At 37.3% G+C, this 23,695-nt stretch overlaps 1 protein-coding gene across 9 annotated transcripts in view; it reads right to left on the bottom strand.

Moving 5' to 3' along the window:
* Rapgef6 (Rap guanine nucleotide exchange factor 6) overlaps positions 1 to 23,695 on the bottom strand; it is a 175,851-nt gene that overhangs the window by 57,829 nt on the left and 94,327 nt on the right. For all 9 annotated transcript variants that reach the window (XM_029483206.1, XM_029483209.1, XM_021175412.2 and 6 more), the window contains 7 exons: positions 19,509 to 19,686; positions 16,936 to 17,072; positions 13,380 to 13,538; positions 12,653 to 12,805; positions 8,005 to 8,169; positions 4,375 to 4,482; positions 3,023 to 3,226 (listed from right to left, as the gene is read on the bottom strand). In XM_029483206.1, the coding sequence (XP_029339066.1) occupies positions 3,023 to 3,226; positions 4,375 to 4,482; positions 8,005 to 8,169; positions 12,653 to 12,805; positions 13,380 to 13,538; positions 16,936 to 17,072; positions 19,509 to 19,686 (1,104 nt within the window). The remainder of the gene's footprint in view (positions 1 to 3,022; positions 3,227 to 4,374; positions 4,483 to 8,004; positions 8,170 to 12,652; positions 12,806 to 13,379; positions 13,539 to 16,935; positions 17,073 to 19,508; positions 19,687 to 23,695) is intronic.

Raw genomic sequence — 23,695 nt, 5'->3', positions numbered from 1 at the left:
GCCACCAAGCTTGAATTTGATCCCCAGGATCCACACGGTGAAAAGAGAGAATTGACTTCTCAGGCATCCACACATACATCGTGTGTGTGAATGAGAACACACACAAATACATATATGATAATTTATAAGTGAAGAAAAAAATCTAATCATGTCTAGTTCGAAAGACACTACTTAGGTATGTTTATGCAGATTTTAATCAAATAGTCTAAAGTGAAATTTAGTGCATCCCAATGTATTTATTTAATTAATTTAAAAGCAGCATGCTAATATTGAATATAACTGCATGCCTATAATCCCAATACTAAGGCAGGAGGATTGAAAGTACAGAGCTAAATAGTCAGGCTCTGTCTTAAGGGGGAAAAAACAGATCAGGATTCTAAATATTTCCTATCTATTTCTTTTTTAATAAAAACAATCAAGCAGCCAGCCAAAAGCAGTACTACCGTGATGTTTTTCCTTCAGGTGAGAAACTGCTTTTTCACAGAAGGATTCTTTAATTTGGTTATACCCCATTACCACACAAATTGTTTACTGGATGGATGGATGGGTGGGTGGGTGGGGGAAGCAAATCCCCAGGGCAAAGAAAAAGATAAAAATCTTAATGAGCAGAAATTCTTCAGCAAACAAAGAGCAAAGGACAGACTTCAGAAGTGACACAGAAATTCCCAAAGTAGAAGAGGATACAAACCATATATTAGGAAAAGACACATCAATAGAAGCAAAAGTCAGAATTCTAAAAAGGTATGTTAGGCCCACTGCCTAACACCTTTAATTCCAGTGTTCGAGAGGAAGAGACAGGTAGATCTCTGAGTTTGAGGCCAGCCTGGTCTACAGAGTGAGTTCCAGGTCAGCCAGGGTTACATTGTGAGACTCTGTAGCAAACAAAACAAGGCAAACCCAAATAACCCATATCTATATACCAAAATGCCCTGGCACTAACGACATCTCCATTTTAACAATTCTCAACAATGCTGAATCTCAGGACAAAGAATAAAGATGTGTATGTGTAGGAGTCAACAGTAGGAAAAAAAGTTAGAGGCCAGCTTCTGACTTCCACTGGGCAACAATATGATAATGGGATGTTTTTCTGCAACTTCAATGTTCTTAGGAGTAAAATCACTGTTACCATAGACCTTTGTAACACATTAAACAAGACATCTTCAAATATATACAGATATGTCTGTAAAATGAGAAATAATAGGGATGAATGATCTAGACACACTAGAGGTGATCATGGGAGAAAGAATGGAAGAAGCAAAACCAGGACATATTTCATGTTGGGAATATAATTCTTGGATTTCATTGTCTTCCCACCTACTGTGAGAAATGATATCTTTAAATGTTTTATGATAAAATACTTTTAAAATCATAATAAATATAATAATTCTCCAATACTGGTTGCTAGATGTTTTTAATGAGTAGACTGAGGAAAGGGACAGATTAAAAACCTCCCTTAAAGAAATCAAAGGATTATTACTATTCCCCCACACCCATCCAGACAGTCTTACTGTGTGATTAATCCTGGCTGGCCTGAACTTAGAGGTCCATCTGCTTTTGCATTCACGTGCTGGGACTAACGGTGTGTATCAGTATTCACTATGCCCAGCAATAGTCTCTAGGTTTTGATACCCACACAATGTTTTTAGGGTTGGAAATACAGTGTAGTGTTCACCTAGCATGTGTGGAGCCCTGGGTTTTATCCCTATGTATACTATCAACAAACCAAATCAAACAACAACAAAATCCTAACAGAAACAAAATCAAAGGGGGCACATGTCTATTTTTAGACACTGCCAAATGCTGGCTATTCTGTATATGAGCTGAAGATCAACAAGAAAACAACTCTGGTGTATGTGAAAATCATCTACACAGTTTTTTTTTAAAAACCCACAGATTCCTGGGACAAAGATGTAAGTTAGTCGTAAAGTGTTTGTCTCACATTGGAAAGCTGTGATCTGATTTCCAGTACTTGAAAATAAAACAACCAAAAAAAAAAAAAAAATCAGAACAGGTTCTCAGACTTTCCTGTTTATATTAATAAAATTAGAATTACTGAAGTGAGCTTGGGAGTTACACTTTATACATAAGATACAGTATATTACATTTTTAATTAGGTTATACAATAGCTACTTAATTCCTAAAAAGAATAAGCCAACCAGGTATAATGGCACATTACACTGGCCCATGCCCAGTACTCGGGGGCAGAGGAGCTCTGTGTGTTAACGGGCAGCCTGGTCTACTATATACTGATTTCAAGGACATAGTGAGACTCTGCCTAGAAACCAAAAACGAAAGAGAATAACAACAACAACAACAAACAAAATCCAAACAAACCAGTGAGCTATCACCCAATTCTTCCCATATCTCAGTTTTTCCTGGTTTTTCATTTAGTTCACTCTGCTTATAAATGAAGCTGTGGGACTATATGGACATTAGTTAATTTGATATCACTTAATCTTCAGTCACTTACATTGGAAGCACTATGAAGCATCTATTCCATCACACTTGTAAGGGTGCTAATTCATGAGCATCTTTTCTGGAATGTTCTAAAGTTGCCAAGGATAAATTTCATAATCCTTAGAAAATAGGGAGGGCCATTCAAAGGTGGTTATACTGACTGAGCCCTGTAGAATACATGGTTTCAACCATATGATTATAAAATTTCCCATCAAAAGCAATGAATATATGATAAATATTCTGAAAATAAACCCTATTTACACATTAAAACTAGGGATGGAGAGATAGCTCAGTTGGAAAGTGAGGACCTGATTTACTGGTGCTGGGAAGGTAGAGACAGGTGGATCCCTGGAGCTTGCTGAGCAGATACCCTAGCCAATTTGGTAAGTTCCAGGCCACTGAAGCTGTCAAGGAAAAACAAAGTAGGCAGCTCCTAAGGAAAACACTCTACGTTGTCTCTGATATAGACACACTCTCTCACTCTAAAAACTACCCTCCCCCAAAGAGACAAAAGTAACAGGTTATTTATCAATGTTCTTATTTAAGTGTGGGATTATTTACTTACCTGATCACCCCTTTTCAGTCCTGCGTCAGCAGCTTTGCTACCAGATTCTACTTCTTCAACAAAGACTCCAAATCCCTTCTCACTGCCCCCAGTAAGGCAGAAGTGCAGCGGGGACTCACGGGATGCCTTCTGCAGTACAACTTGCCTCCACTTAGCCTTCGCAGCACAGGCAATATTCAATAACCTGAGGTGACCATTCATTTTCTATGAAGCAGAAAAGATGAAAGTATATATGTATGTACCTATTCTTACAGGCTTAAAATATTCTACAATGGCTAGCATTAGAACCAAAACCTACAAACTACAGAACTTGTGAGCGAGGTAAACAAGATGAGAGAGTACTTCCACCCTAGAGCATTCAAGAACATTTCAACAGGGTTTTTAAAGACTTTTTGATAATGAAAAGTTACCCGAATCTTCTGAGTTTAGTGTATTATCTTGCATACCTCCTGGCTGTTATACAGAACAGGATCTTCTAAAATTCTATTTTAAAAAGAACTCCCTATTACCTAATATTCAGACACATCCAAGTTTCTACCTCTTCAAAAAATATGTAACTCTTTTTTAAACTCAGTAACATTCTAACGTGAAGTTCTATCCCTAGTTTAATAATATTCAATGATTCTCAAAAAGGTAATATAATGTGTTTGTGAACATGCTATGGCTCTAATAAAAAGCTATAGTTTTTTACTTCCAGGGCAGTGATCACCATCAAATTCTACACTTATACATAGTATCTTTGAGAGGGAGATTTCAATGAATAGGGATGGGGGCAATCCATGACTCAACCTGATTTCCAATGTCTTTCCAGTGTCCTTTAAATAGCCATACACTGGCACTGTAAGAGCTAAATGATGTTAGTGTGCCTCTATGGTCCATCAGTCAAGTTCCCCAATCTCTGTTCATGCTTCCTCATTCTGCACAGAGCAGATATGCTACAGGAAAGTCTACAGGAACTGGGGGTAAAAAGGGACCAGAGCTGACACTTTGTTCCTTCTGTGCTCAACTCAATTCACTTGCTCTGGGAACTACACTCCTGAATATTTTCTCTGTGCCAGTCTGTTTTCAGGTATTACCTCACTGTAGTCTTCACAATCGCCCTAAATTGGCGATTACCATTTTCTACAGAGATCTAAGGCATAAAGCTTTGGTAACCTGTCGAAGTGAACACTGTAACAAGAGGCGAATTCCAAAACAATGATGAGCATAAAAGGAACTTTTTTTTTTTTTTGGTGAGACATTCTCATGCTACAACAGACATGGGAGAAGATAGAACTTGTTCTGAGTTGCTGTTCTTGCTGAGGGAGTAGGGAGAATGCTGAATTATAAAAACAAATTCTTTTGAGCCTTACTGTATCTTCCAAATTTCTTTCAAATTCTTCTAGAAATCGAGTCATAGCAGGATCACCTTCAAAATCATTAAAATGATTATTCACCCACAAGAGTACAATCCGTGTCACCTGCGGAAACAGGAGAAAGCACATGGTTATGCATTACTCTTCTGGCTACTCTTGAGCTTCTTTTGTTCTAACAAGAGAGGCAGTTTAATCTCTGCATGTTTCCTTTGGTTCAGCAAGAAGACACAAACTAAGATGTGTATTTCACATAGTGTATTAAACACAAGTGCAGGCAGTCATTTCAAACACTAAAAGTGTTAAAAATGTACTTGACCAAAATTTTGAAGAAAAACATATCTAAAAAAAGTCACTAAATACTGTCAAGTTTCCAAAATGTTAAGTTTACTTTGTTCTATGGGTTAAGTGAAAAAAAAAAAAAAAAAAGAATTCAAGGAAGATGGGGCTAGAAGAGAGGGCTCAGCGTGTAAAGTGCTTGCTGTGCAAGCACAAGGATCTAAATTCAGATCCTTAGCATTTGTGTACAAACCACAGTGTGGTGGCACACACCTGAAAGTCCAGTGCTGAGAGATGGAGATAGGAAAATCCAAGGAGCTGCCAGCTGGTGGCTTCTAGTCCAGCTTGAGACCTTGTCTCAAAATATAATGCAGGGAGCTAGAGGATGCTCCTGTGGTACATGGACCTGCCGACACACAGTTTTAACTAACAAATAGAAGTGGATTTGAATACTGTGCCTAATAAAGTCAGTAATGATTCACACTCTAAAATTTGTGACAGAATATTCATAATGTCACCATTTTAAGCAGTCTTAAAGCACACACTTCACTGGCATTTAGTATATCCAACAACGTCACACACTCATTATGTGAAGCTCTAGAACATTCTTTATCACAGCTGTTCTCAACTTGTAGGTCATGGCCCCTTTGGCAACTCTCTACCTCCAAAAACATTTACATTACGATTCTTAAGTATAGCAAAATTACAGTTACGGATAAGCAACAGAAACCATTTGATGGTTGGGGTTAGCAGAGCATGAAGAACTGTACTAAAGGTCCCAGCATTAGGATGGCTGAGAACCACTGCTTTCTTACTTCAAAAAAAGAATCCATATTCATTAATTAGTGTGGTCTCATTCTGCACCCTTTTGCCCCTGAAAGCTAATGCTGATACGCTTTCCTGTCTCTGTGGATTTTTCCTACTTCAGATATTTCATATACATAGACTCATGTAACATGTAGTTATTTATGACTTTTTTTTACTTAGCATTTCAATTCCATGCATATTTATTTTACTGCCATACATGATTCATTTATCCCTGATGATTTTGGGTTGTTGCCACCTTCTAACTATTATCAATAGTGCAATGAACATTTGTGTCTAAGTTTTTGCTTGCAAACCCATTTTGTTTCTTTGGGTACATACCTAGAAGAATTTTTGGGTTATGTGTCTGCTCTGTGTTCAGTCTTTTAGAGAGCTGCTAAATTGTTTTCCATCGTACAACAGTTTATATTACCATCTTCAATACTGTGTATGTGTCTAGTCCTTATAGCCAAGAGTTTTCACTTTCTCCTATTAAAAAAAGCCATCTTAGTAGGTGAAAAGTGGTACACTTCATTTGGTTTTGAGTGCACTTTCATATGTGCCATGAGAATAAACATCTTCATAGGCTTGTGAACCATTTATGAATCTTCTTCAGAGAGGTATTTATTCCAGTCATTTGTTCATTTTTCAGTCTGTTGCTTGTCTTTCTGTCCTTCAGTTTAAAGAGTTCTTTATTCTGGTTAGTAGGTCCTTTTCACATCTGTGATTTGTAATTTGTGTGTTGTTTTATGCAATTTTTTGCCTGTTCCATTTTCACCTATGTGTATGGGGTATAGATGTGCAGGTTGGAGGTTGATGTTGGGAATCATCTTCTATCACTTTTCTTCCTTATTCACTAAGTCAGGGTCTCTCAATCAAACCCAGATCTTGCTGATATGACTAGGCTTGCAAGCTAGCTTGAACTGGGAAGCCCCATCTCCACCTTTTGAGGCTTAGATTTTAAGTTGGCTACAAAACTTAATTACCTGGCATTTGCATGGGTTCTGGGGATCCAGACTTCCATCCTCATCCTTGCCCAGAAAATTGTTTTAATCACTGAGCCATCTCCCTATCTTAGATTTCTTGATAGAGCTTTGTGATACGGAAAAAAAGTTTTTAATATTGGAAGTTCTGCTTATCTGGTCTTTTTTCTTTTTTCTTTTTCTTTTTGCTTATGCTTTGGGTGCTATATCTGCAGAACTAAAGTCAATTAGTCTAAGGGCATTATAGTTTTGGTTCTTAAAAATGTTTACAATTATTACTACTGTGTATGTTCATGATACGTGTGTGGGGGACATGTGCTGTGACATGTATTAAGGTCAGAGGACAACTCTGTGCAGCTGGTTCTCCCTTTTCACCCGGGTGTGTGTTGTGTTTTCACCTGTGTGTGTGTGTTGTGTTTTCACCTGTGTGTGTGTATTGTGTTTTCATCTGTTTGTGTGCTGTGTTTTCACCTGTGTGTGTGTTGTGGAGTTGTTTGGATTGTGCACCAAGTATCTGTACCCACTGAGTCATACTGCTGGTCTCAAACCTGCAACACTGGGCTTACATCAGCTGGGTAGTGAACTGTAGGCATGTGTGTCCTCATACAGTTACTAATGTTGGTTCCTTTGTTTATGTCGCTGATGATCTCTTTTGAATGGATTTTTGTATATGGTGTAGGAAAGGGTCCAATTTATGCTTTTACATAAATATATCTAGCTATTTCTAAATAAAGTTTTGTTTCTTTTCTTTTCTTTTCTTTTCTTTTCATAAGTACACCTTTATTTTCTCCAGGGCTAAAGTACTTGTATCCAATTCTAAAACATGGGTGGTAGTGAGGGGGAAGGAAAGGCTATAGTTTTGGACAGTTTAGTCTCCTAAATAGTAAAATTCACAGTTTTCTCACATATGATTCATTATCTCTAACATGCAATTCAGGAAGGCATACCAGGAAATTATGACCCCGTTTTTACTTTCTGAAAACAATTTATTTCCAACCAATATGATGAGTTGTCTTTCCATTAAATGTATAGATATCCCATAAAATAGGCTAAAATCATCTATAAAAAATAGCAAACAATGCTCAGTGAAAAAAATAACCCAAAGACACATTTCCCATATATTATGGGAAAGAAACTAAGTGCTGACAAACTTTTTAGATGATTATAGAGTCTCTAACTCAGAAAAGCTTGGATGGTCTTATCCTGAGACTTACAAAAAACCCATCTTCTTGAAAAGTTTATTCGTGGAATATTACTTAAAACTCACTAACCAGCTTCATGCTTGATCCATCTGCACAAACTATTACTATGGTTCATGAGTTTACAACTAGCTGTATCACTGTCTTACCTCAGTTTCTGATTTCTGTAGCTTATATCCACTTTTCTCAAGGCTCTTTTGTTAGGAAAATGACCAAACACATATCTATACCGACTCACTAAATTATTTAGGTGAACTTATTTTTTCCACAAAAACAACAAAACCCCCACTTTATCTATAAGTGCAAAAGTGTCCATTAATAAAATTTAAAGGTTAAAGTTAGTTGTTTTATATTTATAAACCAACCTTATCCCTTAAGCTGTCAATCTTAAACCATTCCAAAAGCTTGATCCCAACATCCAAAGGAGTTTCAAGAAATGTCCTATAAGTTAAGAGGAAATCTTCTATATATGTTGGGTCCACAATAGAATGTTCTTCTATCAAATGCATGATGAGACGCTCAGGTGTTGCCTAAAAGTCAAAGGAAAGAAAAGATTAAGAAAAAACAAAACTCAATGTATCACATTATTTCCCATCATTCTCCTTATGTAGACTTTAGATTGTAATTTAGTAGAAACCAGAGGCTTAGAGTTGAGATAATGGTAGAGGGGTAAGTCCCCAATAGCATGTGTTCAGCTATACTTTCTACTGGAATCTCACCATCATAGGACCTAGGAAATGTACTGACTTATTCCTTGTACAGGCTGTTACTATTACTTCTGCTACAATATGGCATGTAATGACTGCCCAGGGCAAAGGAAACAAACAGAAATAAAGAAGAAAGCAAGCAAGTAAGCTTTCTTCCACTTTAAATCCAAATTAATTCTTCTATCCCAGGCTACAGGCATAATATACAGGTATTTACTCTTCTAGTCTTCCTGCTTTGCTGTGTGTGAAATGACTAAATAAATCCTATATTGTTTGTACATTCAGGATTTTAAATGCTTGTCTACCTCAAAATTCACATGCGTGTGAGTGCGCGCGCGCGCGCACACACACACACACACACTCACACATTTCCTATTGAGTTTCTGAATCAATGTTAAAAATGTATTAGACTTTGCAAGTCTTCTAATTATTTCTTTGGTGTATGTGTCATGTGGAGGCCAGAGGACAACCCTGAGTATTGTTCCTCAAGAACTTTCCTTTATTTTTTGAGATAAGAGTCTCACTGGCCTGGGAGTCTTACAAGCATGAGCCATCATGGGTTGGCAGGGTGAGGCTTAGGCCAGAGAATTACATCAGTGTCTTCCTCAAATGCTCTCTACTATATGTCTGTATGTATTTATACACACACACACACACACACACACACACACACTCTATTGTTTTGGAGAAAAAAAATTTTGTTGGGGTTTACAAACTGGCTAGACTGTCTGGCTAGTAAGCCCCAGGGACCCTTGTTTTTGCCCCCTCAATGTAAGAATTGCAGTTGCTTGTCATCATACTAGTCTTTTAAAAGAAAACTGAAATAAGAGTCTTGCACTTGCACAGCAAACACTACCAACTGACCCATCTCTCCAACCTCCTAAGTTCTGAGGATCAAATTCATCATGCTTGCAAGGTAAGCACTTTACCAACTATACTGCCTTTGCAATCCTGCTTTGCTACCTTTACAAAAGGGGGTAAACAGAATATACATAAAAAGAAAACAAATATTCAGTTAGATATAGAAAGCAACTGTGGGGCTGGAGAGATGATGCAGTGATGAAGAGTACTTGGCTTGGTTCCTAGCACTCACATGGTAGCTCACCATCTCTAATTCCAATACCAGGGGATTCAATGCCCTTTTCTGATCTCTGTAGATGACACATATATGATGCACAGACACACACACAAGCAAAACACTAATATAAAATTAAATAATCTAATCATGGCCCTTAAGTTCAAACTCTAATCTGTTGCAACCATACAAATAATCCCAACATCTCTATAGTAAACATACATTAATACTGACAATGCTCAGAGTTTTTATTCCCCAAGGGCACTCAATGTTAACAAGGTATATAAATCACATTCCCTGAAGGTATTCAGGAGTAAGAAAGATGTCACATAAGTAGCGTATGGCCTAGTTATGGCCCCACTTATAGTTACTCCTCTGCATTTCTTACTCTCAAAAATACTAAGTCTAGGATTATCAAAATGGGTTTGTTATTTATGCCAATCATGGTCTAGGAAACTTATATGTGGTCTTAGGGTATACACAGTGAGTGTGGTAACTGGTCAACTTTAAAGGAAGAACACTATTCTGTTTGTCTAAACTGATAGATAAAAGTTCCTACAGAGTCTGGGCTATACATTCAAAAATTTGAAGAAGAGGACATTATTATGGGAAAGTATGTCTCCAATGTCTACCCTAACAACCAAGAAGTCTGACACTTGGAGAGAATCACGCTCTGGATGCTTTTCACTTGGAGAAAGGCATAAGACATGGTTGGCACTGTTATTCTAGAATGGTAGAGACTGGTTAAAATCAGCAAATAAGCAAGAAAATCAATAAATATGGAAATAAAACATTAGAAAAAAGCCTGTAGGATAGTTTTAGACCTGTTAAATGGCATATAAACTCATGGTTACAGAATGCAAACAGAGACAGCTGTAGACGTACATTGATAATGAACATAAATACCTGTTTTTCTAGCTCTGACTCACGAGGGGCCACAAATATACAATATAGTAAATTTCCAGATCCTGGCTTATAAATGCTATTCTCTACTGGAAAGATCAAGAACTTTCTGGAGAAATGGCTGATTCCAGAGTAGGAACAAAAAAGAAGTTCATGATAATCCTTACTGATTGTCAGAAAACTAGAAAATGCTCAAAGAATGATGAGGGCATTTCAGAAGACTACAAATGAGTCAACCTGTAGAGCATCTGGATAATACTGATGCCAAGGGAGTGCAACACCAAGGCCATATCAAACATAAAGAATGACAATCGGAGAAAGTATAGGATCAGTAAAACAGTGTTTTCAACAGGAATAATAAAAAATAATATAAAAAACAGGTGGGACCTAGTTGTTACTATCCACAAACTAGAGGCAATATGCTGAGTCATCTCAGAACATCTCTTCATCAGCTACTCATCAATTATGAAGTGTCATAAATGGTGACGTCACAGAAAAAAAATCCTCACATATGGACGTAGGTCATCATATTAGCTTCCCTAGAGGAAAGTGTCAACACTGCACCAAACAACACAGAGCAGTGTTAATCATAGTGAAATTCCTTTATGGAAAACATGAGTGTAGTTTGGCCATGGGTAAACGTGACAGGATATAAGATTCTTTAAGTCTGCTGGGGATATGAATAACAAAAGAAGATCAAGCAACTGGAGTGGTCCAAAGTGGCATGACAATGAAATACAACTACGTTCTTAGATGAGAATCCAGACAAGAAATAAATTACTGGAACCACTAGTGAGAATTTACTAGGGACCTCAAATTGACTGTATTATCTTAACAATGTGTCCTTCCATTATTGGGGAACTCTATGGTGTTTATGTAAGAAAACTCTTGCTTTAGGAATGGTGAGACATTGTATTTGTAAAATATCTCAAACAATTCAAAAGAAGACTGATGAAAAAGGGGCCGATGCAACTTAGAGCTGTCTGTATTGTTCTTGAAACTTCTTTTTGTTCATGTGTACATGGGTATGTGTGGGCCAAAGGTCAATTTTGGATATCTTACTCAAATATTCTCCACCATGTTTTAAGACAGAGTCTCAGACCAAACCCCTAACTCACAAATTCAGCTAGGCTGGCTAGTCACAAAGATAATGGGATCCTTCCATCTCTGCTTCCCCACTGCTTCAATTACAGGCACACATCAATGTGCCCAGATTTTTTTTTATGAGTTCTGACAGACTCCAGGTCCCTATATTTGCATTTGTCTGACAAGCCCTAACTAAACTGAGCCATCTCCCTACTTTATTTCTTAAACTTTTCTATAAGTTTTAAATTATTAAAATACAGGGGTCTTTGCCAAAGACAAAATGATAATATAAATTAGTCTATGTATTCTATTTATGTTTTCCTTTTGTTACTCTTTTTTTTTGGGGGGGGGGGGCAATTTCATATAGCTGAGTATGGCCTTGAACTTGCTTTATACAGCTGAAGCTACTCTTGGACTCAGGATTCTCTTGCCTCTATCTTCTTAGTGTAGGAATGATTCAGGTGTGTAACCACCATACCCAGCCATACTCACCTTTTCTGCACACAAAACTTATACTAAGAGACAGTACTAAGAATTCAATTCCCAGGAAAAAACTGACATGGCATCACTTGTATTTCCTCTCTATGCTATTAAGTTGTCCATCTGCCAATTAATAATGACATATTTTGCAAATAAGGCTAGCTTAAAAAGAGAAACATGTATTTTAGTTTCGATTATACTTGACTTACTTTATATCTAGGGGTCTTCATAGAGACAAGAATGACAAAGAATATTGGAGATAAAGAGAAGGGAATACAGAGATTGCTGTGTTGAGTGTAATAATACTAAAACTCCAGATTTTCCTCACTCAGTCGTAACTTTACTTCCTGTATCTCTTCCGTTTTCAATTTAAAGAAAGGTTCAGAGAAGCCACAGCTCATTTCAAGCTAACAAGAGCTCTGCACCTTCACTGTCGACTCTGTGTTTGTGGCTAGTCTTTAAATTTCCTTTTCCTGTCTCCCCACTAAAACTGCTTGCTTTCTTCTTGCTAACACCCACTATCAAGGTCTTACATATGTAAAAAGATAAGATTTGATCAGTATAATCTAAAATAATATTATATCAATTTGGATACTAAATGGCAATAATTACCCCTTATCATTCAGGTGTGTAAGAACCAACTAGACATCAACAAGCTAGTGAAGAATTTTACATTACTCATAAAAGTGGTCTAAGGCCTATTTTTAAAGCAAGATGAAAGATCTGAATGAAGTTTCTAGAACAAACAGTAAAAACACCCACCTTGATTACAATGTGTCCTTTCCTGGTTCCGCTCCGGTCTAGTTCACGGTGCTCATGTACCATGACAATCTCTCCCTCTTCCTCAACTTTGTGGGTATTTTTTTCCACATGATTTAAAATTCTCCAATAGTCTTGTTGGGCTATGCAGACAAACTGTCCAAGAATAATATGGGGACAGTTAAGGAACCTATAGTACATAAACACATCACTATGCACCAAGGCAGAGCACAACGGCAAGAAATCAAGCGGCATCAGCTCTTTCTCATTTAATTTCGTTAACTCTAAACAAAAATCAAGGTAAACAATTCACACAGAGAGACCAAAGTGGAATCTTCTGAATTCTGCTCTAAAAGGAGAAGTGAACATCCACTTCTCTCAAACAGACACTATGCAAAGAAATCACGAAGCAGGAGTAAGTTAGAAACAAACAACTCACAAGTTCCCATTTCCTTCCTTTTTTGAAAACAGAAAGAGCCTGAACTGGATAATAAGAGTTTGAATGCTCAAACAAACCAACATTTATTTGAAACATTCTCTTAAAAATTTATACTTTGCTCAATTCAACAAAATTTGAGAAAAATATAAAATCTACTTTTTCTTGTCAATTGCAGGCTATAGAAAATCCTAATTCTCAACTAATGCTGTTTAATTTTGAGCAAGAAAGAGAAAAGCAGCTCCGCCATTTTCATCTCTAAGGAGGAGAGAGCATCGAGCAGAGCAGGCGTACCTGACAATCAACGACTTTGGTCCTGACAGTTCCATGCATGTGCTGCTTATCCAGCGTTGGGACAATCCCAAAACTATTTCCCATGAAGAGATTTTCAATTTTCCCATCTGGATGACTAATTTCTACAGTGCCATTTAAAATGACATACCATGAGTCAAGCTAGAGGAAAAGAAAGGTGTTACAATCTTTTTAAAAGGATAGTTATAAGTTAACTTTGAACAACAATTAAAAAAAAAAAACATGTAAAATGAGACCTGGCTCTATTATTCAGTAATTATTCAACAATATCCTATGTCTTGTCTATCCAAAACTACTGGTTTCTTTCACTTTCTTCTTTTAGTCACCAAAGGAATTTCATAATCGGCCAATTTCGCCAAGGCAAAATACTGTACTGTTTAAGAGAATAATTCTTACTTTAAAGACAATTTATTTTACGTGCATGAGTAAATGTATGTGCACAATATGTGTGCCCTAGGTCTCCAGATAAGTGCTTCATACTCCCTAAAACTGAACTTACAGACAATTGCGAGGTGCTCCCTATCTCCGTTAAGAAGACCCAGGGCTCTCAACTGCTAAGCCATCTATTAGGAGCACAAATTCCTAAATTCCAGGCCCTGCCACTGAGCAGCACAGTGATTTTCACCAAGTTATATAATGTCCCCAGGCCACAGTTTATTGCTAAACAATTGTTTTCTTGTTTTTGTTTTTTTAAAAGTAATATAGAACTCCTAAAGTAGATTGCCAACTTAATAAAGACCAAATACTGTTAGAACAGTGTCCAACATATAATCATTCTAGTGATAAAAACTAGCAAAGCCTGAATTTTAATACACAGCTAACAAATTCTATATTATATATATTATGTTATAAATTTGTGCTAATATTAAAAACAATTCTTCATTTATATGAAATTGTTTAACATGAGGGAGATTTATTTTTGGTGTGTGTGCTGAAACATGTTGCTACAATGTTTGTGTGAAGGCTGAAGGATAAAAAGTAGGAATTGTTTCTCTCCTGCTATGTGAGTACCATGAATTGAAAGAGAGGTCAGGCTTAGTGGCAAGCTCCTTTACCCACAGAACCATATTGCCGGCTGGGGAGATGACATGTATGCATGTACACATTTCTAATGTTACAGATTTAATTTAGTTTATGTGTATGAATGCCTTACCTCTATGGATTTAAGTGTATCATGTGTATGACTGTTGGATCCCCTGAAACTGCCACCTATCCAGCCCAAAGCTGTATTATTGTTTTTTAAGATTTATTTATTTGTTTTTATATACACTGGTGTTTTGCCTACATTTGGGTCTATGTGAGGGTGTCAGGTCCCCTGGAACTGGAGTTACAGACAGCTCTAAGCTGCCATGTAGGTGCTGGGAATTGAACCCAGGTACTCAAGAAGAACAGTAGATGCTCTTGACTGGTGAGCCATCTCTCCAGCCCCCACAGCTGTATCTGTGTATTAGTGAAAGATCATTTATTCTTTAATAGCCATTCCTCCACATTAGATTAAACTTTCAACATTTCTGATGCATTCTGAGTAGTAACTAGGTAACAAAAAGACCTTTATAAAGTCCTTTTTTTTGTTACTGATTATAAGAATACAGTAGGATTTATAGATAGAATTTATAGATTATATAAACTACAGAGAATGGGGCTATGTGTTTTCCCAACCACCATATTCCTTCTTACAGAAATATCTGGTAGGAAGTTGACAGACGATACATTTTTTGTTATTGTGTTTGGTTTTTTTGAGACAAGTTCTCTATGTAGTTATGGGTATCCTGGAACTTGCTAATATAGTCCAGGCTAGCCTCTAAGACATAGAGATCTATTTGCTTGCTTTCCCTGGTACTGGGATTAAAGGTGTGCACCTTGCCCAACCAGACAATACATTTTTGCTAACAGAGACTCAGAAAACATAAAAACTCGTGGAAAAGAAAAGCTCATTAAAATCCCACTGTCTAAACAGCTTTTATTTATTGGCTGCATTTGTATATTATTTTAAGCTTTTGAATATATTGAGATTATTCTGCTTGAGTATATGTAGGTGGACAAGTGCGTGCATGTGGTGATCAGAGGCCAACCTCAGGTGCTGTCCACCTTGGTTTATTTTTGCTTGTGTACATGTGGGTGCAGGTACACATATGTATATATGTGAACATACTAATTTGGAGGCTAGAGGACAACCTTGGCTGTCTGTCTGCAGATACCATCTATGTGATTCTTTTAGAAAGGGTCTTGTTGGCCTTAGGCTTGCCAAACAGACTGGACTGGTTGACCAATGAGCCCCAGGGATCTTGCACGGAGCAAGATGCTAGGTTTACAGGTGCATGTCATCATATCTAGCTTTTGTTGCAGCTTCTAGGGACCAAACTCGGGTCCTCACACTTGTTGGCAAATACTTTACCAACTCAGCTATCTCTCCAGTCCCTATCTTGTCTTTAAAGATACCCCCCCCCCACAAAAAAAAAAAANCAAAAAAAAAAAAAAAAAAAAAAAACCCAACCTCATCTGTCTCCTCCAACTTCCTGGGATGTGTATATTATTTGATATGCAAAACATGCAAATAAAGCTGGAGAAGACATCTGTCCCTGAAAGAATTTCTAGTAGTTAAAAAAAATGTGAGCTTGCAGAGTACACAGCTCAGTGGGACATCACTTGTCCAGTATGCTTGGACAAGTTTGGACAACACAAAGAACTACTAAGAATACTCTACTCTTTTATCCCATGGTTATGTATTCATTTGGTTAGCTATTGCTTGTTTTTAAACCATAGTTTGGTATCCTCAGTTATTTCTATTACAAATATGTAATGAATATCTTTTGATATAACTCTTGAGTTTATTCTGTTCTAAGGAGAGACACTAGTAAGTAGAACAGATTAGAGACTGTGAATACAGAGAATTTCTAAATGAATTTCAGAAATGTTAAAAAAAAATGGTAAAACACTTCTCAGCAACCTTACAGTAGTGTTTCCCAGTCTCACTACAGCAGTGGTTCCTAATTTGTGGGTTGCGATCCTCTTACAGGGGTTGCCCAAGACCATTGGAAAACACAGATATTTGCATTACAATTTGTACCAGAAGCAAAATTACAGTGACGAAGTAGCAATGAGATAATTTTATGGTTGGGCGTCACCACAAAATGAGGAACTGTATTAAAGGGTCACAGCATTAGAAAGATTGAGAACCACCATGCTACAGCCTTATCATATCCACTAGGAGGCAGGCATCAGCATCAATACCTTGCCCTCCTGCATAAGCATACGGATATGTGTATGCACGCACGCACACAAATTGACAATGAAGAATTCTTTAAAAGAGTCTAATTAATTTTAGTATTAAAAATGGTTCAATTATTGATTGAATCCTGATTTTACATAAAGTCTTGTGCCAGGAAAACAACAGTCTAAAAAGAGTAAAGCAACAACAACACAACTTACCGCTTCAAAAATTAATCACCCCAGCCAAGTAGTCACCCAAATAATTTAAACTAAAAAGCTTCAATTTATACAAGCTTAGAGAAATTAATTTAATAATCTGCTGACCTACCTCTTGCCCATCTTCAAGAATAACAGCCCCAGCCTGCTCTACTACTTCAAAAACCATAACTGAGCAGAGCTCTCTCCTTACAGACATGGTCATGTTCGCAAAGGCAGGCAGCTGGTGCATGAACTCAAGTAACTGTTCTGTAAGAAAACACAAATCTCAGTATAAAGATCAATGATGCTTACTTTAACATCCAAATTTTGTTAATTCAGTATTCTACTTGTTAATCAACGTAGGACCTGACACCCATATCTAACCTCCAAAGCATTGCACACACATGATGCACAGACGTATATGCAGGCAAAAGAGATATCAAATAAAAATATTTTATAAAAACCCAGTTAATTTAGTAGGTTATATGTGTACACATACACATTTATAAACTGTATGTATATTTACCGTCACATATATATATACTGGTATATTGAAAGATACCATTCAAAACACTCAGAGAACCAGGAAACCACAAAGGTTCAAACAAAGCTGTAGCATCTATCTGATTTGCCTAGCTGGAGATGTCACTTGACTGCTGGTGCAGTTTAGTGCTGTACTTTGATCTAACAGCTTTGCAAACACCCTTTTGTTTATTACTTTTAGGCTAGAATTTTCTTTTTCTTAATTCTACTGGTAACATCAGTCAGTAAATTAGGGATAACTAAAGTGATGTATAGCTCAAGATTTGCTAAATCAACTAGTTAACTGGTTTTACTAAAAATTTACTATTTTTACTAAATGTTTATGGGTTTCTGAGGCTATTTTTTGATTAAAAACACATTAATAAAGATAAAAATAAGAGAAATATATACACACACATCTGCAGTAAGATAAACGAGCTTCAATAAAAATAGCTATACAAAGAAGGTATACACTCATAGGTAATTGGAATTCGTAAAATATAGTGTCTGTGCGGATGTTTAAAGCACAAGTCTAAAAACAGTGGTTATTTAACAATATTCTATCTTTATAATGACAGACAATATATAAAAATATACTGGCCCCGGGGCCTAACAAACACAGGAGTGGATGGTCACAGTCAGCTATTGGATGGATCACAGGGCTCCCAATGGAGGAGCTAGAGAAAGTTCCCAAGGAGCTAAAGGGATCTGCAACCCTATTGTTGGAACAACATGATGTACTAACCAGAACCCCGGAGCTCTTGACTCTAGCTGCATATGTATCTAAAGACGGCCTAGTCGGCCATCACTGGAAAGAGAGGCCCATTGGACACATAAACTTTATATGCCCCAGTACAGGGGAACGCCAGGGCCAAAAAAATGGGAATGGGTGGGTAGGGAAGTTGGGGGGAGGGTATGGGGTACTTTTGGGATAGCATTGGAAATGTAATCCGTAATAAAAAAATATTAAAAATTAAAAAAAATATACTGGCCATTGCTAAAAAAAAGTTAAAATTTTCACTAACATTGACTTCTAATATGAACAGCAATAAGATAATAAAAAAATCCAAGATAAAATCGTAAATGAACAGTAGCAATATGTAACTGACTCAAAGTAAACTTAGTTCCTTAACCATCTTTAGATTCAATTTTTCAATGAAAAACATATTATCTAACTGTAAGAAATTAAGAAATACACAAAAAGCTTTAATCTATAATTTTAATGAGGGTAACATTAATGAGGGTGTCACAAATGAGGGTAAATGAAATATATTTGGAATTGATTTAAAAATTACTTCAGTCGGGTGGTGGTGGCGCATGCCTTTAATCTCAGCACTCGGGAGGCAGAGGCAGGCGGATTTCTGAGTTTGAGGCCAGCCTGGTCTACAGAGTGAGTTCCAGGATAGCCAGGGCTATACAGAGAAACCCTGTCTCGAAAAACCAAATAAATAAATAAATAAATAAATAAATAAATAAAATAAAAATTACCTCATAACTTGAGGTACTACTCTAGTGAGTCTTATGAACATCAAGATAAAAATCAGTAAAATGAAATCAACATTTTTACTTTATAAACACTCACAGCAGGTCTCAACAATGGCTCTCAATGATCTGACATCTTGATGTCAATGTCCAGACACAGTCTTCACAAATACTCTTTCAGGTTTGCGTGGTGTAATGATTATGGCAGAAGGAATGACAGTCACAAAAGACACTAGGGCATCTATCTACCTTACTCACCCTGGACTACCCACATCAGAGATCTACTGTTAAGTTGTTAGGGTGAATAAGCAGGCTACAAAGAAAACTACATGACATGGAACTGAGGTCTTGTACCAGAAGTCTCATGAGCAGTCATCTTGGACTTAAGATTTTCACACACTCCAGTGAAGACTTAGGTGACTGGAGTTTGCAGGTAAACTCTGACTAAGATTCTAAGCTAATATTATCTAGCTAAGTTGTTCCTGAATTCCCAACGAACAAAGACTATGAAATAATAAAGGTATATTGTTTTAAGAAGTTATGTTTTGGTACACTATGTTATGTGGCAACAGATTATTTTGTATATAACGTTAAAAATGTTTATGTGAACAGAATTAACCCTCCCCCCCCCCCCCCCCCCCCCGTTAAGATGGTTTTTCTGTGGAGCTCTGGTTGGCCTCAAATGTATGTATTTCTTACCAACATCATCATCAGTTTTGTCTGCGGGTTCCTTTTCAAGACACTCCCGAACAAGATCACGACCCTGCAGTGGATCTGTTCGGTCAATCTCTTCTTCCTCCTCCTCTTCATCCTCAGAATCAACGGGTCCTTCTGGAAGACGTGTTAAATCTACATCTCCTACTTCACTCTCTGTAGCCTACAGAAAGACATTTCAACCACAACTTTGGAAACTTATCAATGCGAGATATCATAGGAACTAGGAAGCTTCGAAAACTACCATTCACAGAAGATGAAAATAAAAATAAAAAGTAAAAAACATTTAGAATATTTTTAATACTATGCTCCTGATCTATACTGTAAATGAAAAGGCATGAATATTAAGAGTTGAGCACAGGAAATCCATAATAACAAAATAAGCAATCAAAATGAGTAGTAGTGGAGATTATGACAGCTTCATCTAAGGTCTTACATGCTTTCTGCCCTCTTTCATAGTCAGTTATTCTCTTATTAATCCCCTTTCCTGAGCCCAAAGATTCAGGGAACATCACAGAAGAGAAGGCAGAAGGAACGTAAGAGCCTGCAGATGGGGACAAGTGCTCTGAAATACTTCCTTTGTATATAACATGTTGCACTCATGAACTCATAGCAACTGTGGTTACCCACATAAGACCTATATAAGATCAAGGAAGTATAAAATATCCAGCATAATATGACACTGTTATTTAGAAGTACTTCGGAATAAAATTAAGTCAGTATAAAAAAAAACCAAAACTCCATTATAGAGTTGCTCCTGAGGCCCCAGTCGTAGCTGAGGATCTATAAAGAAGGGGTAGAAAAGTCACTTTTCTATGAAGGGTAGACACTGGCAGGTTCCTTGTGCTGCAGTAGGATGTATAAATATGTGTGTATGTGACCATCAATACAAGTTTCAAAGAGTTAAAAATAGGAACAAAGCTAGAAATGAACAGGAAGAGGAGAGGCAGGGAAATGGGAAGGAGAACTCTTGAGTAAGAGAAGCAGAACCAGAAAGAGCAATGAAGCAACAGAAATACAACATACTGGACAGAGAAAGAGTGCCAGCAACAGGATCACAGAGAAGAATGGAGGAAAAACAGGTAAGCCATAGGACACAAAACGACCTTAGAGACAGGCAGGAAAGAAAGCCCTATCTGCAATTACAGCCTCCCTGCTGTCAGAACTGCTTCCACGTTTTCTCTGTGGGCCAGCATATTAATCTTCTGGCCTTTGTTAATTCACATTAGGGCTCAGATGACAACTTAGTCTTGCTTTATGCACAATTTATAGTGCCTTTGGATTCCTCTTTATTTTTAAGTAGTTAATAATCCAGAATGAATATACAATGAGCTCCTTTAAGACTAGAAAAGGTGGCTTGTAACAATCTGCTGCTATGGCCTGGACCATTATCCTCTTTTCCTTTTTGAGACAGGGTTTCATGTGGTCCAGATGGGACCTGACCTGTAGCCAAGAAGGCCTTTAAACTTCTGATCTTCCTGCTGCCGTTTAAGATTATAGTTATATGCTCCTCCTATGCTCAGTTTATGAAGTGCTAAGGTTGAACCTAATGGTAAGCCCTCTACTAACTGGGCTACATACATCCTCCTCCCTTTTCAACAGTGCCAGGCATCAAAATAGGGCCACCCAAGGCTCCTTTAGCCAAGGCATACCCCCAGATCCTAAAACTTTTTAAAAAAGAGTTATTCATTTATTTATGAATATGAGTGGTGCTCTGTCTTCATGAACACCAGAAGAGGGAATCACATACCATTAAAAATGGCTGTGAGCTACCATGTAGGTGCTAGAAATTGGACTCAGGATTTCTGGAAAAGCAGTCAGTACTCTTAACCAGCCCATAAAAATTATAACTATTTTTATTATATGTATATGAATGTTTTGGCTACATGTATTGTAAATAAACTGCATGTGTGCCTGGTGCCCACAGAGGCCAGAAAAGGGCATCTAATTCCCTTCACTGGGGTTATTGATGGTTGTGAGCTGCTATATGGAGCTAGGAACCAAAATCACAAGTGCTCTTACATGGAGCCATCTCTCCAACACCCTAAAAATTCTTAATAGAAAGAAATCTTAACTTCAAGATGATGGTGCTGGAAGGTGGAGCCTCTGAGCAGCTTAAAACTCACAAAGTTTTTAGAATCCTCATGAATGGGCAGCACCTTCACGGGTAGTACTATAAGAGGCCAGAGGAAGCCCATCCAACCTTTCTTCCATATGAGGAAATAGCTAGATGGTGCAATATACAGATCAGAAAGAGATCTTTCACAGGATAGCAAATTTGTCATTACTGTAATTTGGAATTCCCAGCATCTAAAACCATGAGAAGTGAATTTCTACTGTTTGTGAGCTACCTAGTGCACGGCATGTTTTTTTTTTTGAAACAGCAGCTTGAATGGACTATGATAGTATCTCATATACAATATCCTATTCTGTAACCACCATGTACTTTAAAGCAAAAATAAGGATTCTCATTAACTGTAAAATGAATCACATAAACTGTAAAATGAACAGATGAATAAATTTAACTATATGTGGTGGCTCATGCTTACAATCCCAACATATGAAAGACTGAATCCCTGAGTTCTAGACCAGCCCAGGGTAACACTGGTGGTTGGCATGGTTATATATGTAAATATGAAGTCTCAAATGGAAGAGATGGACAATGGTCGACTAAAAGGAGCAGAATAATCACAGGATTAGAATGATAATATTAAGAGATGGTAGGAGACTCACTTTTGTAGGATAGTTAGGAAACTGAGCCAGCCCCAGGCAGATCATTAAAAAGATTATGATAAATAGGTTAAGCAGAGGGGTCTAGTAGGACAAGGATTAAACCTCTTTTGGTTTTCCTTTCCTGTCACATGTACTTTGTACATATAATGCGGTGAGTACAAGCTGACTCTACGATGAGTTGGCCTTCACCAAATAAACCACCAGAGAATATCCCTTTCCTGTTTGCAACTAAACATGAAGCTACAGTAAAAGGTGCCACACGTTTAATGAAAATGTTATACAAACTTACAAAAACCACATTTTAAAATTGAGGTTTAAGTGTTAAGCCAGCACTTCATATTTTCAATGCTTTTCCTTTCAGCATTATCATGTCCAGGTTCCCTTTTCAGGGACCATTCAGCTTTTAAGCTCATCTTGTCTTTTTGGTCAGACAAGAATTTTGTGCAATGAAATCTTCCACAATTCAGCAGTCCAGGATAGCCCTGTCCACTTCTCTCCTCTGCCTTACAGACCAACATTTTAGTTAGCAGAGATATTTTGCCATTTTCCTTGAAACCAATACTGGTATTTATTCACCTTGAATTTTTTTCTAGGTTACTTCTAAGTACCAAACAGTGCTTGACTCAGCAAAAGAAACAAGATCAGTAAAAACATAAACTCGCATCTGCATAAATTTATTCTGATAATACAAAACATCAAGCTTGCAAGACACCATTACACACAAAACACCAAAAACACAGCTAAGAAAAAGCATGCTGAGGGACCAGCAGCATGTACTCTGCCATGAAGCAGACTCTAATTACTATAGAAAACTAATGGAATACAGAACCAGATGGCAGGTGGTAGTGGGAAATGAAAGGCTTGAAATTTGTAGTTTAGTAAGAGTGAAACACTGAAATTTCATTAATAGAATAATACTATTTAAGCCATCACATTCTTGCAATTTGTTTCAAGTAGGAGTTTAAATTAAATGGCACTGTATGTGGGTAGTGGGTAACTTAGCCGTGGACAAGGACATAGATGGTGTCTTTTTGTATTTGTATTTTTCTCAGGATTAATACTACAGATTAAACCCCAGGACCTTGTACATACCAGGCAAGCACTCGACTGTCAGATCACAAATTCTCTAGCTGCCTTTTTCTTCCAGAAACAAGGCCACAGCTCAGAGCAGCTCAGCCTCTGGTGAGACCTGGTAAGGAAGCACACTGTGCAGCTATTCTACTTCTCCTAGCTACAAGCTGCATTTATGTTCTGCCTAGTGCCTGCCTTCAAGCTGCAGGATGAAGCTTGTCTACCCTGTTCAACAGAGAATCTAAAAGAATCAGCTAGAGGGCACAGGGACAACATCCTAATTAACAAAATCAGAAATGAAAAGGGAGACATAACAACAGATCCTGAAGAAATCCAAAACACCATCAGATCCTTCTACAAAAGGCTAT

Source organism: Mus caroli, chromosome 11, assembly GCF_900094665.2.
Source record: "Mus caroli chromosome 11, CAROLI_EIJ_v1.1, whole genome shotgun sequence".
Lineage (NCBI taxonomy): Eukaryota > Metazoa > Chordata > Mammalia > Rodentia > Muridae > Mus > Mus caroli.
Note: the sequence above shows the minus strand (reverse complement) of the source record. Positions and strands in the feature narration are given on the sequence as shown.